Below are 15,928 nucleotides of genomic sequence, written 5' to 3'. Positions count from 1 at the left end.
CCTACATCCCACACTGTTTTTTACCTAAAGGTAATTGTCAACTCATAAACAGTACTGTATGAAAGGTCAAGTAGAAGTGGAGGCTCAGAGCCTTCTATAATCCCCCAGAGCTGGGGAAACAACACGTCAGAAGTCACTTACACACTAAAGTTTCCAACTGAAAAACCCCTGAAGGGCTACAACATAAGAGAAAGGAGAAACGGAATCTAGTTCTTCATGAAGACAAAACCCAAATCGTAAGCCCTTACAAAGTCTCAACAAACATAGTAAATTTCATCTTTAAAAGAACTGCTGTATTTGTTCCATTATTTAGCCTTAGAAATATTTATTACACAAATTTTTGGTTGGATCAAGATGAGTCCTCTCTTACTGACTGTCCACAAAGACAAGTAAATCGTACCTTGAAAAAGAAAACATCAACCAGGTCTTCTACAATTTGTCATATAAAATGCCTAGTATCTAACAAAACATATCAGATATATCAGAAGAAAGGACAAATATCTGAAACTAAAAGAGAGAAGAAAAAATTCAACAGAAACAGACTCACAAGTGGATCTTAACACTGAAGATACCAGACATAAACACTAAAAGAACTTGCATTAAAATGTTCAAAATTTAATGACAAATGAAGAATTTCACCAGAGAAGTGATCTGTGAAAAAATGGAAATTCTAACAGTGAGAAATATTGTGCAAAGCCAGTATTAACCAGATATAAAAACCAAATAACACTGAAAGTATAGAACCATATACCTGATGAACAAAGATGCAAAATTTCTCAACAAATATTAGCAAGCCAAATTCAACAGTACGTTAATAGGATCACACACCATGATCAAGTGGGATTTAATTCCAGAGATGCAAAGATGCTTCAACATCTGCAAATCAATCAGTGATTGACTGTATCAATACATTACATTAATAAACTGAAAGATAAATATATGATCTTCTCCAAGGACACAGAAAAGCACCTGACAAAATTCAATATCCATTCATGATAAAAACTCAACAAACCAGGTATGGGGGGAACATATTTCAATATAATAAAGGCCATATATGACAAGCCCACAGAAACATCACACTCGATAAAAAGCTGAAAGATTTTCCTCTAAGATCAAGAATGAGACAAGAACAACCATTCTCATCATGAATATTCAATACTGGATACCAAAACAATTAGGGAAGCAAAAGAAATAAGATATTCAATTAGAAAGGAAGAAGTAAAACTGACATGATTGGCAGATTACATAGTATTACATATAGAAAACCTAGAGACCACCAAAAAAGTGTTAGAACTAATAAATAAATCCATAAAGCTGCAGAATACAAAATTAATATACAAATATCATTCACATTTCCACAAACTAAAAACAAACTATCAGAAAGTTAAGAAAATAATCCTATTGATAACTGTATCAAAAATAACAAAATACCTAGGAATAAATTTAAACAACAAGGTGAAAGATCTGTTCAGGGAAGAAACTGATGAAAGACATTGAAGACAACTAATAAATGGAAAGCTCTTCAAGGCTCACAGATTGGAAAAATTAACTATTCTTAAAATGGCCATACCACTCAAGCAGTCTACAGATTCAGCGCAATCCCTATCACAATTCTGACTTCATTTTTTTCACAGAAATAGAACAAGTAATTCTAAAATGGGTATAGAACCACAAAATATCTCAAATGACCAAACTGATCTTAAGAAAAACCAAGCTGGAGGCATCTCATTTCCTGATTTGAAAATACATTACAAAGCTATGGCAATCAAAATGGTATGATACTGACATAAAAAGACACTGAGAACTGAACAGACTGCTCTGAAAAAGAAAACAAAAAACACTCTTACCTGGTCAGTTAATTTATGACGAAGAAGCCAGGAAGAATCAATGGAGAAAGAACAGTCCCTTCAATAAACAGTCCTCGGGAAACTGGACAGTAACATGCAAAAGAATGAAACTAGATCCCTACTTTACACTATACACAAAAATCAGCTCAAAATGAATCAAAGACTTGAATGTAAAACCTGAAACCATAAAACTCATGGAAGAAAAGGTTTTGGGTAAGCTCCATGACACTGGTCTTGGCAATGATTTTTTGGATTTGACACCAAAAACAAAGTTACCAAAGCAAAATAAACTAGTGTGGCTACATCAAACTAAAAACCTTTTGCACAGCATAGGAAACCACCAACAAAATGAAAAGGCAATCTATGTGATGTATAAAAATATTTGCAAATCATCTAATATGGGGTTAATATTCAAAATACATAAAGAATTCATATAACTCAACAGAAAAAAAAATGATTTAAAAAATGGCAGAGTACCTGAATAGACACTTTTCCAAAGATATACTGAGAGCCAACAGGGAAATGAAAAGGTACTCAATATCACTAATCATCAGGGAAATCCAAATCAAAACCATGAGATATCACCTCATACCTGTTAGATCAGAATGACTATCATCAAAAAGTAAAAGGTAAGTGTTAACAAGGATGTGGAGAAAGGGAAACCCTTCTGCACTGTTGATAGGAATGTAAACTGCTATAGCCACTATGGAAAGCAGTATGCAGACCTCTCAAAAAATTAAAAATAGAACCACTATATGACCCAGCAACTTTATGCAAAGGAAATAAAAACAGAATATCAAAGAGATATATGCATTCCCATGTTCACTGCAGCATTATTCGTAACAGCCAAGATATGGAAGCAACTGAAGTATCCATTAATGGATGAATGAATAAAAAAGATGTTTTATACACACACACACACACACACACACACACACACAATGGAATACTATTCAGCCATGAGAAAGAAGGAGATCCTGCTATTTCTGATAACATGGATATACCTTGGTGGCATTACACTAAGTGAAATAAGCCAAACGGTATCACTTACCCATGGAATTTTCTTTTTAAGTTAACTTTAGAAACTGAAAGTAGAAAAGTTCCCAGGGGCTGGAGTTGGGGTAAAAGGGAGAGATAGGTAAAAGGGTACAAATTTTAGGTGTAAGATGAATAAGGTCTGAGGACCTAATATAAAACATGGTAACTACTGTTGTATCACCATATTGCACAACTGAAATTCACTGAGAGAGAAGACTTAAATGTTCTCATAAAAAAGATTAATATGTAAGGTGACAGATGTGTTAACTAGATGTGGGAATCCTTTTAAAGTATATGTGCTGTGCTAAGCTGCTTCAGTCGTGTCCAACTCTTGGCGACCCCATGGACTGTAGCCTGCCAGGCTCCTCTGTCCATGGGATTCTCCAGGCAAGAGTACTGGAGTGGGTTGCCACTCCCTCCTCCAGGGGATCTTCCTGACCCAGGGATCAAACCCAGGTTTCCTGCATTGCAGGCATATTCTTTACCAGCTAAGCCACCAGGGAAGCCCTTCAAAGTGTATACGTACATCAAATTATCATAATGCACAATTTAAGTATCTTATAAATTTATACGTTAATTATGCCTCAACAAAGCCAAAATAATATAAATAATTAAATCATAAAAGCAGAGAGAAAGATACATTACTTCAATGAATGAACTATAAAACTAACAACTGACTTTACAGCAGAAATGATGGAAACCAGGAGACAAGGAAATAATATCTTTTAAAATCTGAAAATAACTCTAAACCTATAATTCTATGCCAAGCAAATAAATCATTCAAAAACAAAAGAGAAATAAAGACATTTTCAGGTGAACCAAAAACTTGCAAAATTTGTTTCAGCACACTTCCACCAAAAGGCGGGAAAAAATATTCTCAGAAAGAAGCTTAGAAACTTATGAAATCATGAAGGATCAAAAAAGCATCACTATGTGGGTAACTCTAAACAAATACTGACTTTATATAACATATGAATTATAACACATAATTTATAAACAAAAATTAAATATTATCATCATGAGTTTTATTTCTACATCTATTTTATGCTACCCCAATACAAAAAATGATGATAGGAGGGGTTCTAAGGCTACTCCATTTATTATCTTGGTAATGTTTAAAGTACCAATTTATATTAAATTTCAGAAAACCAAGGAAGAATGTTTTGATCTCTGGGAAAACCATTTTTAAAAGAGAAAAAGCCTCAGAATGGATATGTTGGAAATTTCTTTTAATTGAAAATTTCAAAGCAGATAAGGAGAAAAATGGAAACAATGAACAGAAGGGTGAAGTAAAAAATAAATAGTAGGATGATAGGATTAATATCGGTCAAAATAAATGAAATAGACCATTTCAATTAGAAGACAAAGATTATCAAACTAGACTTTATAAATAAGAGAAATATTTGGTGTCTACAAGACACAAAGACAACTGATAAAGGTTGTAAGTAAAAAGTTGAAAATACTAACCGAAAGAATAATATAGCTAATAACAGAAAACATTACAAGGCAAGAATAATTACTGTAGATAAAAAGGTATAATTTATAATGATACAAGAGTAAACTCATTAAAACAATATTAGAATTTTAAGATTGTATGTACCTGGTGTGTCACTTCAGTCATGTCTCTTTGCGACCCAAAGGACCCAAAGGACCCAGCAGTTTCCTCTGTCCATGGGATTCTCCAGGCAAGAATTCTGGAGTGGGTTGCCACACCCTCCTCCAGGGGATCTTCCCGACCCAGGGATCGAACCTGAGTCTTTTAGGTCTCCTGCATTGGCAGGTGGGTTCTTTACCACTAGTGCCACCTGGGAAGCCCTATGTACCTGGAAACATAACTTTAAATTATCCACATCTTAATCAATGAAATGATTAGAATTCATTTCAATGAATGCTAAGTACTATTGAACATTCATTTTCCTTCAGATCCTTGGAATATTTAGGGCTATATATGAAGGAAAAGTTCAATCCCTGAATCAGGAAGATACCCTGGAGAAAGAAATGGCAACTCACTCCAGTATCCTTGCCTAGGAAATCCCATGGACAGAGGAGCATGGCAGGCTACAGTCCTTGGGGTCGCAAAGAGTCGGAGACGATTGAGCAACTAACACACTAGTAACTTTAAGGAGGTTAAAGACACCAATAATAAACATACTATACAAAAACAGTATTAGTCAAAGTCTTTTCTTATATTGGATAACATTATGGTAAAATTCTCCTCTCCCTATACCTAACTTAAAAATATATGAATAACTTCACTCAGAAAATACACCATGCTGCTGCTGCTGCTAAGTCGTTTCAGTCGTGTCGGACTCTGTGCGACCCCATAGACAGCAGCGCACCAGGCTCCATCGTCCCTGGGATTCTCCAGGCAAGAACACTATTCAGTTCAGTTCAGTTCAGTCGTTCAGTTCAGTGTCCGACTCTCCGCGACCCCATGAATCACAGCACGCCAGGCCTCCCTGTCCATCACCAACTCCCGGGAGTTCACTCAAACTCATGTCCACAGAGTTGGTGACGTCATCCAGCCATCTCATTCTCCATTGTCCCCTTCTCCTCCCGCCCCCAACCTTTCCCAGCATCAGAGTCTTTTCCAGTGAGTCAACTCATCGCATGAGGTGGCAGGGTTAAAACACAAAGGATTCTTCAATAGGATGCCAAATGCTCTCAGAAATATCATAACATAAACCCTTTGGGTTTCAATTTCATTATCTCTAACATGAAGGTAATTATAAAAACATCCTACTTAATTCAACAAGGATACTATAAACCTTGAACAATTCCTGCTCAGCACTACCAACTAAAACTCTGTTAGGTCCCTAGAACTATCTGTAACTTACTGCTATTACCAAAGTAGCTTTATTACAACTAATATGATAGAGCTGATTATTTGATTTTCATCTAGTAATCCTACTAACAATAATTATGATTTTTAAGAATTTTAAAATTACCTGTATTGTTTCTACAAGTGATTGCTCTAAAGAAACTCAGGTTTGAATTTTTAAAACCCAACTTGTACTGCCTTTTTATATTTTTATCCTGGACTTTACATTTCTTAATAAACCTTTACTATGCTGCTAGTCTTTTGTCAGTATGCATGTAAATACATGTCTATGTATATGTTTCTAAGTATATTAGTATCATCTGTAATCAGACTTTCCATTAAAAAAAGTGCTCTTTCCTCTAAGTGACAGTAATTTTTCCAGAGTTTCTACCTTTCGTTTGGAGAGACAAATCAGTTTGCAATTTGTAATGTCTTAATCCTTCACTTAAATATTACCATTATATTCTCATTGGAGTGCTAGAACTTTTTTATTCTGTCATTGATCTCCTAGTAATATTGTTAAACAGTCTGTTAAATGTTCATTAAAAGTAAAGGGACAAAGAAAAACTGTTCCCTTCTTCTGAGAGCTTTCACCAAAATCAAATGTAACATAAGTTGAAAATCTCTTATCTACCAAGAACTTTTACATGTGTTATCTCATTAAATCTCATTACTATTCACATTTTTCAAGTGGATATCACAATTCAGAAAGATTAAAGGATGTGTCAAAGCTTATACTCACAATGAGGAAAGCCAGGCTTAATTCTAGGTGTGTCTATTTATAAAATCAAGATCTTTCCACTACCAGAATCTGGTAAATGCAAGATAAAGAGCCCGATATCTAGTATTTTAGGCTTTTCAGGACATATGCCTCTGTCACAACTACCTAACTCCGCTGTGGTATTACAAAGGCAACTGCAAACAAAACATAAACAAATGAGAGCAGCTATGCTTCAAACAAAACTTTATTAATAAAAACAGGTAGCGGGTCAAATTTATCCCAACACCCATAGTGTGCCAATCCCTCCTCAGTGCCACAGTGCATTCCCTCCTAGAGAAACTCTACAAGCTTTTCAATAATACCACTAGATTCTACCTCTCTCTCCATTTTTAAAAACATTCTGATCTTAATCTTACAGGTACATTTTTATTTTAAAGTTATTCTTATTAGGCTCAATCTATTGAATATTTGAAATAGGTTACTTGGAGAATACATATAACCTTTTACATATTCTAACTACAATACCAAATACATCAGAAATTAATCTATTATTGAGATTCAAACCCAAGGAGTCTGACTTTAAAGTCACATTCATATATAGGCCACCTCACATGGTGTGGGAATTAAAAGAAATGACACGTGCAGAGTACTTTGCTGACCCTAAATGACTCTTTAAATATTAACTGCTGTTGTTTTAGGGCTTCTGATCAGGATGCTTTGGGTGACCATTCTTTTGTACCTGGTTTTATCAGAAAGTAAAATCAAAATATAAGAAAGCATAAAAAAGAAATTCATCTGTAAGATAAAACATTTCTAAGACTATAGTATTCAGTTCAGTTCAGTTCAGTCGCTCAGTCGTGTCCGACTCTCTGCGACCCCATGAATCACAGCACGCCAGGCCTCCCTGTCCATCACCAACTCCCAGAGTACACTCAAACTCATGTCCACAGAGTCGGTGATGCCATCCAGCCATCTCATTCTCCATCGTCCCCTTCTCCTCCCGCCCTCAACCTTTCCCAGCATCAGAGTCTTTTCCAGTGAGTCAACTCGTCGCATGAGGTGGCCAAAGTATTGCAGTTTCAGCTTTAGCATCAGTCCCTCCAATGAACATCCATTAGTATGCACTAAATTCTCACTGTGATAAATGTCAAACACCTACATTTACAGTTCTCCCCCTTGAACTTTTTTGAGTTATTTGCATCTAATTTTAATTGCTCATTCTGCATTTAATACGTAGAATTACCTTGACAAGGCCCACTAATATATGCAACCAAGCAACAACAGTAAATATCCTCTTTTAATTATACAAAATGATCATGTGTACAAAAAAGATCTAAATACACAGAACTCAAAGACCTTCTCTCAACTGTTCCATTATTACAAAATTTACTTGTATGTGCCATCACTAAGCATGTTATTTTTAATAGAAAAGATTTCAAGAGTATAAAATGACTTAAATAGGAAATAAAAAAACACCCTTCTTCATCAGAAATTCTATTCCTCTTCCCTGTCTCCTTCCCCATCGTGCTTCCTGTAAATACATATACTCTGTCTCTCTCTCTCTCTCTCACACACACACACACAGAGCAATCTAAAAACACACAAAATGGCACACAGGATCAGGCTGAAATACAAGTTCTACAAACAAAGCACAAAAGGTACAATTCAGAAAACACAAACCCAGATTCAAATCCCAGTCTACAACTAAAACCAGTTGAATAATCACTTCCTAGCTTTGTGCCTTCAGTAACTACTTATTTAACCTCTATTAGTCAATTTCCTCATCTATAAAAAACGGAGGAAAAATCATACCCACATCATGTGATTGTGGTGGGCATTTTAAGTGAGAATTAAAATCACATGTCCATAGCACAGTGGTGATAGATAGTCAAGACTTAAAACTCCTGGTTGATGCTATTACTACTACCACCCTTAACACCACCGTTCTGGGCAAATCTTATTAACATATTGTGTAGTTCCTCTACAAAGTGGGAAATGCATTGCCTCAAATGGATTTACAACAACTTTCTAGGGCATCTGCAAATTCATTTTATCACCAATGTTAAAAGTTGGAGGTGGGATGTGGGGGAACGAATACTTTTCTCAAGAACTTAATGTTCCTTTGAGAACTTTAAAGAATTAAACAAGTCTATTTTTACTCCTGAAAAGAAATAAGAAGCTAACCTTTTTCACTTTTTCTTTTTCTTAAAAAAATCATTAACAGTTAAAATTTCACCAAATGAAAAAAATACTATAGAATACGCAGTTGCAAAAAGCTACATTATTTTACAACTGCCTCAAAATGCAAAAAGAAAAAAACCCAATGACATACCTAAGTTATCCCTCTCTCAAAATAATGCCATTTATATTATAAGCCACGAGTTCCCATCAAAAGACAGGAACTGCTTTTGTTAATTCATATATATATATATGAGGCTATATCACTTTGCTATACACCTGAAACAAACACAACACTGTAAATAAGATATAGTACAATATAAAATAAATATAAGTAACAGATCCTTGGGGCTTTACACCGAGTTAGAGTTCCTATCAGAGGGATAACAGCACCACAGCCGCACTGGATCCTCATGAAGGAGGCACACGAATGACTGGGTTACAAGAGTTACAGGAATGAGAGCTGCTCACTTCCCAGAAACTACAGCTCACAGAAAACCAACAAAGCCATGAGATACAGACCATTCACTTATGAATGTGTAAAAGTCAAGGAAGTCCACATCGCTCCTACAACATGTCGAAAGTGCCTCAGAATTCACACAATGCCAACTTTCTCATGGTTCTGGTTAAATTACATATACCAGTTTATAACAAATGGCAAAATCTGTAACTCTGTTCAAAGTTTTAAAAGATTACTTAAGAATAGTTTCTTGTATTTCTATGCCACCTTTATAGTTCTGGTTTCTCATTTCTTAATTAGTAAACGCAGCGTGCAGGTTCTATCCCAGGCTAATTTATACACTTCTGGAAGGAACAGCCTCTTAAATCCACAGAGTGTTGAGGTGGGGAGCCCCCAACCACGTCAGATTCGTTTCACATATGATAATATACATGTTTCAATCCATTCTTCCAAATTATCCCACCCTCGCCCTCTCCCACAGAGTCCAAAAGACTGCTCCACACATCCAAGTCTCTGCTGTTGTCTCGTATACAGGGTTATCGTTATCCACTTTGTTTTTCATTACTGTAGATTTAAAATGAAAATATGTATACATTGAGATTTAATATGTCACTTTTTAAGGAACTCGACACTAACAAGTAATCATAAATAGATTTGGTTAAAAGGCAATATCAGAATAGGTCCATTTTCTCAATTCCATTTTAAAACGCACCAATTTGAGGGTTTATGTTCATTACTTTTGTTTTCAATTTTCTACACTTTTAAAAGCACCACATGTTAATAACCATATACTACAGCTGTTCTAACATTAGTGGATATAAACATTTCTTACCAAATTACGCTTTTTTAGCGGAAGAAAGTAATAATAGTGGCAGAAAGAAAACATCAGTGCGTAGCAAGTAAGAAGTTCAGTGTAGAAACACAACTGCAGAAAAAGCCAATGGTTATCTTCACCAACACAATTGTTAATCCTGAAGAAAAAAAAAAGAAAAAATATTTCAAACTTTAATAAGATGTTAATTTTAGGATGGTAAAACTAGAAATAAGCACAAACAACTTTTTATGTGCTTAAGTTCATAGAGATAAGCCCAACCCACTCAAACCTAAAAGCAAAGAGTACTTAAGAAAAGATAGGACATAAACATGCCACCTCACATTTGTAAACCACATTCTACTTGTCAAAGAAGTCCTGTATGATTCCCCATTCAACTCAACAACAAGCCAGAGAGGCAGGAAGAACAGATGGCGATCTCCTTGCTTCACCGATACAAAAGAGGAACAGAGGAGTTAGGACAATTGCCAGAGGATGTGCAGTTGGAGAGACCGTGGTCAGGAGAACAAGAGCCCTCTCTGTACACTGCTCTTTCACGGCAGCATTCAAGCTGTGGAGATCAAGTAGAATGATATGAAGTAAAGTAACTTAAACCTGCCTCTGACATACTGATAAGCATTCACAATTTTTCTTACTTTTACAGTCTAACCCTTGGTGGCTGAAAATAAACATATATTCAAGAGCATGTACAAATTCTTAGGGCTACATTTCCACCAACACAACAATGAACCAAAACTAGGAAAAAGGATTAATGTTAGAATTCCAAAAATTCAAGATTAATGCAAGCTGAGTATTTTATTGTTCCAAAGTTACTGTATCTACATTTTCTAAATACTTTACAATTCCAGCAGAAAATCCTAGTTCAAAACTACAAATTATCTTTCACAATGTTTTAATTTCAACATATTATAGCATTATACTGCCACTGTTTGAAAAAATAATAAATAGGGCCAAATTCCTAACTCAAATTGTATTAAAGATGTGCTATTTTTTAAAAGCAGACATATAACTGAACAGAAAACCTGAAAGAGGCATTTCTTAGACTGAAGAACTCATGCTGAATAAACAAGAAAACTTCCTGTGTTTTGTCATCCGTAAGCGGGGCTACCAGAGAAGAGTACTTCTGTGTGCACTCAAAAATACTCTCCAAGAGCTACTGCTTAAAAGATGCTTTATCCTTGCCCCACCCTTTCTGTTCCCCCAAAATCTGAGATATAACTGCTATGAACACTGCATTCTTCTTAAGAATAGAACTGTAGGAAACACTACTATCATCTACATGTAAAAACTGTTTTGGTAAAACTCCTTAGAAAGAGTGATCAGAGTCAAAACTAGAGTAAATCTTGAGGTCATTAAGAGAACTGACCTCTAAATCTAAAGCTGTTAAGCAGTTAAGATAATGCAGTTTCTGAAAATATCAAAAATTCTCCTTGCTACTGCTTCACACTGTACATTTCCCTCACTCTCTGAATAGCTCAGCAATGCTTTACTAGGGAATTCAAGCACTTAAGTCCCTGTATCTATTCACGCCCCTGATCGACCCTTTTCCTATCTACAGCTCTTTGTGCTTCCACTCTTCTTCTCACCAGGGCTCTGAGAAGGTGACTAAAAACTGGGGAAACAGAAGGCCTAGGAACAGAGAGCTCACCCCAATCCTAGAATTTTGGTTAAAAAGAACTTTATTTGGTCACCAAGTCAGTCTTAACTCCTTGAAAATAAATAAATAATATCACCAATCTATATAATACTAATCTAAATATACTAATCTATATATAATCTATATAAAAGTTATAAAATAGTTGATTTAAGCTTAAATTACTGCATTCACTTAAAAGGAAATATCAATATCCAACCATAATGAGCATTTATTATATTTTTAATCATAAATGTTACTCAAAAAATTAAATTTTTCAGTGTGATTATCACTTACCTGAATACACGCTTTACACAGCTTTAAAAAGCAAACCCTATCATATTGTAATTGTAAACAGATCATTGAGGTTTATAAAATCATTTGAGAATTAATCTGAATAAATTCCAGGCACATTTTTAAAACACCAACTGTATGTTATATACTAAACTATCCTGTGATGGAATTTTAAACCTTTTACATAGTAACACAGTCCTCTTATTTTTTCTGAATCTCAGGAAATTATCTTCTAGTCAAATAGCCATTTTATAGTTAAAATCAAATTCCCACTAAAAGCTTGCTGATAACTTGTGCTATCAAAAATAAAGGAAGCTCTAAATGATTAGCATTACTAGACAAAACTAAAATCTACCCTTGAGACAACCTCAGATAAATGCAGTTATAAATTTAAGAAGATTATTATGTAGCTAACTTTGTATACATATGTGTATAAACATAAATATACATGTATACAGATATATTTATAAAGTGATACACCATACCAGTTTAAATATTTATGCAGAGATCCCATGCTAGAAAAACAGAATTAAATACAATATCTTTTCACAGATTTTTGTGACAGCTTTGAAATGAGATACAATGCAGAACTCCCACAGCATTTGTTTTCAAAAACTCTGTTTCTCAACTGAACATTTTCTTTAACTATTACAAGAGAGCCCCCTGCTGACCAAAAATGTTGGCAGTTCAACAAAATCAACTATCACTTTTTTTTTTTTGCTTCTAGCTAGCATGTAATATTAATCCCTATATCCAACACATAACACTGGAAAAAAAGGCTGAAAGGAAGTGAAATGAGGTATAAGGTATATGAAATGTTACTCTTTAATTAAATTGGAAGAGAAATACAAACAATGAGATGCATATGGTTTACATTACAGTTAGAAATAGTAACAGCTACTATATTTAAATTTAAGTACTCTCTATATGTCATACTATACTGAATGCTTTACCTACACTGCCTCATTTAATAAAATCACTTTAGTTCTTTTGTATATTTGGGTGCATGTTAATTTTTAGTTTTCTGCTCAAATATCTCCTTGTTAGAAAAATCTACGATCTCTGAAAAAATGACCCTGGGAGTTGATTAGAACCATATGATCAATTAAAGCTTTGTCTCCTTATAAAAAGGCTTTCTAAAACTGTATAACTTTGATATAACCTTTGTTTAAATCTGCTAAGTACTAAGATCTATTTTTTACTACTTTTTTTTTTTTTCCAAAAAGTGAATTATTCATTTCTTACCATGGACAGTGATGATCCATTCTCCTAACACAGTGGCCACAGCGGCTGCAGTGATGGGAACGCTTCGGTCTCATCAAATTACACTTGTTACACAATTCCCAGAACTCCCTTTCTAGAGAAGGAAATTAAAATTCATTTAGTAAAGGAACATGAGCAATGTTGAAACTTAGCAACAAGCGTTTAGAAGAGTTTATAGGAATTCTTCAAGATATGTGCCTAAGTCTCTATTGTAAATGTTTGCCATAAATGTTGCTTCTCTATTCTCTGCATGTTTTATTTTGTACACTTCTAATCTTAAACACTGTAAAATAACACTGTTAATAGTCAAACTAAGGGATAAAAAAAACAACGTATTTGGGCTTAAGTATATTGCTGTAAGTAAAATTTAATGACAAAACCCTTATTTACAATCAAATTGTTACATTAAAACAGAATTTTATTGAAACAAGTTAATTTCTAAAAATGTATTATCTAATGGTGCTAAAGAAGAGATAATGCTGAGTACTGGTTTCACAGATTAGTAAGTCAAAATCAACTGCATAAACAGACGGCATCCCCCCAAACTTCCCACACAGAAGCATTTTTTGAATGGATTTATTTGGGAATATTTATGACAGAGAGATGGAAAAACAGTTCAGATGCGTTTAAGAGGTACTAAAATAGTTTCAGAAGTGAAGAAGATTACAAGAAAATTACTATTTAACGGAAATAAAGGAGTCTTTTATAAAACTCTATCCTACTACCAAGCAGCAGTTTCCTCTAGTATGCTGTGAAAGAGCACACAACTAGGCTTTGTGCTAAAAACACGAAGTTTACAGGAAAAACAGAAAACGTAATTTATTTCCATTAAGAACTGCTCCAGTTAGAGCCATTAAAAACTCTATAGGACTGTCATCTACCAAGACAACTGCTATACAGGATATATAATCTTAATATTTCTTGACATGGAAATTTATCTTTATAAATATTCTTAAACTTTGCATCACTTATGGGAAACTATACCCTAACCTCACTAAAATGATGGGTCTAATAAAATTAACCTAACTTCAATACTCCAAGTGAATATTATTATATGCAAAGTGTGACCGAGCACACCACAGGTAGTCACTAAATTCTTGCTAAAACATGACAAGTTTAATTTTTTTTAAATGAAAGATTCTAAACATAAGTAACAGAAGAGTAGGTAGTTTTCACTTTTTTAAAAAGATACACCACTTTAATTCCATTGTTTCTAGTTTAATGACCAGAAGTAAGATCAATATACTAGAATTTTATAGTAAAGTGTTGGAAAAACATTCTGCTACAAACGTCTCTGGAGAAATCAATAAAGCATGAATAACAGCTATACCAAATTAATTGCTCTCAATGAAAGTTGAGAAATTATCTTTTACATTTAAAATATTTCATTTTAAAATAAAATTTCCATTTCTTACCTACAATTCTTATTTTAATGAAAACGTATTACATGAGAGAGCAACAATATTGAAGCTTAATTTAGGTACAATTAAACTGTTATTTAACTGTTGGTGAAATAGAAACTCATTTCATATGTAGCATAATTACAATGTCACATACATATCACTTTTTCCCCCCACTTAACTCGATGTCCCCAAATATCCCAATGTTAAAACTCTGAATTCACATATTTCAAGGAATATGTGAAGGTGAGCTCATTTTCATTGAAAGACAACATGAAAACTATGTTCTTAAACCAGCTCCTTAAAGAAATAAATATGGGGTATTCACTATTGGCGATTTCAGCTTAAAATATTCCAAAGAATAAATCATTTATTTCATATTTCACTCTCAGGAAAAAAGAGAGAATTTGGTTGTAGTCAGAGAAAGACTGTAATTCATTCTGTGGTATAAACTACGGTTGGCAAACTACAGTCCACAGGCAAACCCAGGCCATCACCTGTTTTGGGGTGATCCATGAGCTTCCCAGGTTGCGTTAGTGGTAAAGAACCCACCTGCCTAATGCAAGAGATGTAAGAGATGACTGGGTCAGAAAGATTCCCTGGAGAAAGGCATGACAACCCACTCCAGCATTCTTGCCTAGAGAATCCCATGGACAGAGGAGCCTGGAGGGCTACAGCCTACAAAGACTCAGACACAACTGAAGCAACTTAGCATGCACACGTGAGCTAAGAGTATTTTTAACAATTTTAAATGATTGAAAATAATAATAACAATAACAAATTGTGGCATGTAAAAGTCTTGGAGTTTAAATTCCATGTCCATAAAGAAAGCTTTCTTTAAACACAGCCATGCCCATTCCTTTACATACTGTGTATGGCGGCTTTGGGGCTACCATGACAGAGCGGAGGACATGTGACACAGACCATATGGTTCACAAAGCTAAAAATATCTATCTGGCACTAACGCTGCAGTAGAATTTGCTGACCTATGGTCTGGACCATAAATTTGTTCAAACAAAGAATCTGAGTCACTTAATGCTCAATTTAAGATACAAAAATTTTAAATGAAGATGCACATTTTACACACACAAGCACACACACATTTATGTTTTTAGAAAGGAAAAAAAAATCACTATTTTTAAAATTCAGAAATTTAAAGTATCATCTATGTTTTCATTTTGCAGAACAAGAAAAAAGCCATCCATCTTAACCTACCCTATGTATCCAGAAACCATTTCTTAGTCTTCTCCCTTTTTTCTTCTTCAGGATTTATTCAAGTCCTAATAGGATCTTGGTGACTGATACATTCTGGTGTCTGATGATTACATATAAGACTTTTGCACTACCCATATAACAAAATAAAAGCCTATGGGAGACACAATCCACCTGCTAATTTAAGGCAGCTATATAGAAAGTTAAAAATTAAGACATATTTTTTTAA

General features: G+C 34.4%; 1 protein-coding gene across 2 annotated transcripts in view; it reads right to left on the bottom strand.

Moving 5' to 3' along the window:
* ZDHHC21 (zDHHC palmitoyltransferase 21) overlaps positions 1 to 15,928 on the bottom strand; it is a 77,211-nt gene that overhangs the window by 37,810 nt on the left and 23,473 nt on the right. For both annotated transcript variants that reach the window (XM_055428210.2, XM_055428209.2), the window contains 2 exons: positions 13,070 to 13,181; positions 9,898 to 10,036 (listed from right to left, as the gene is read on the bottom strand). In XM_055428210.2, the coding sequence (XP_055284185.1) occupies positions 9,898 to 10,036; positions 13,070 to 13,181 (251 nt within the window). The remainder of the gene's footprint in view (positions 1 to 9,897; positions 10,037 to 13,069; positions 13,182 to 15,928) is intronic.

This window comes from Moschus berezovskii, chromosome 7 (genome assembly GCF_049115385.1).
Source record: "Moschus berezovskii isolate FMDL1 chromosome 7, NW_MosBer_1.0, whole genome shotgun sequence".
Lineage (NCBI taxonomy): Eukaryota > Metazoa > Chordata > Mammalia > Artiodactyla > Moschidae > Moschus > Moschus berezovskii.
The sequence above is the reverse complement of the archived record's forward strand: the minus strand, read 5'-3'. Positions and strand labels throughout refer to the sequence as shown.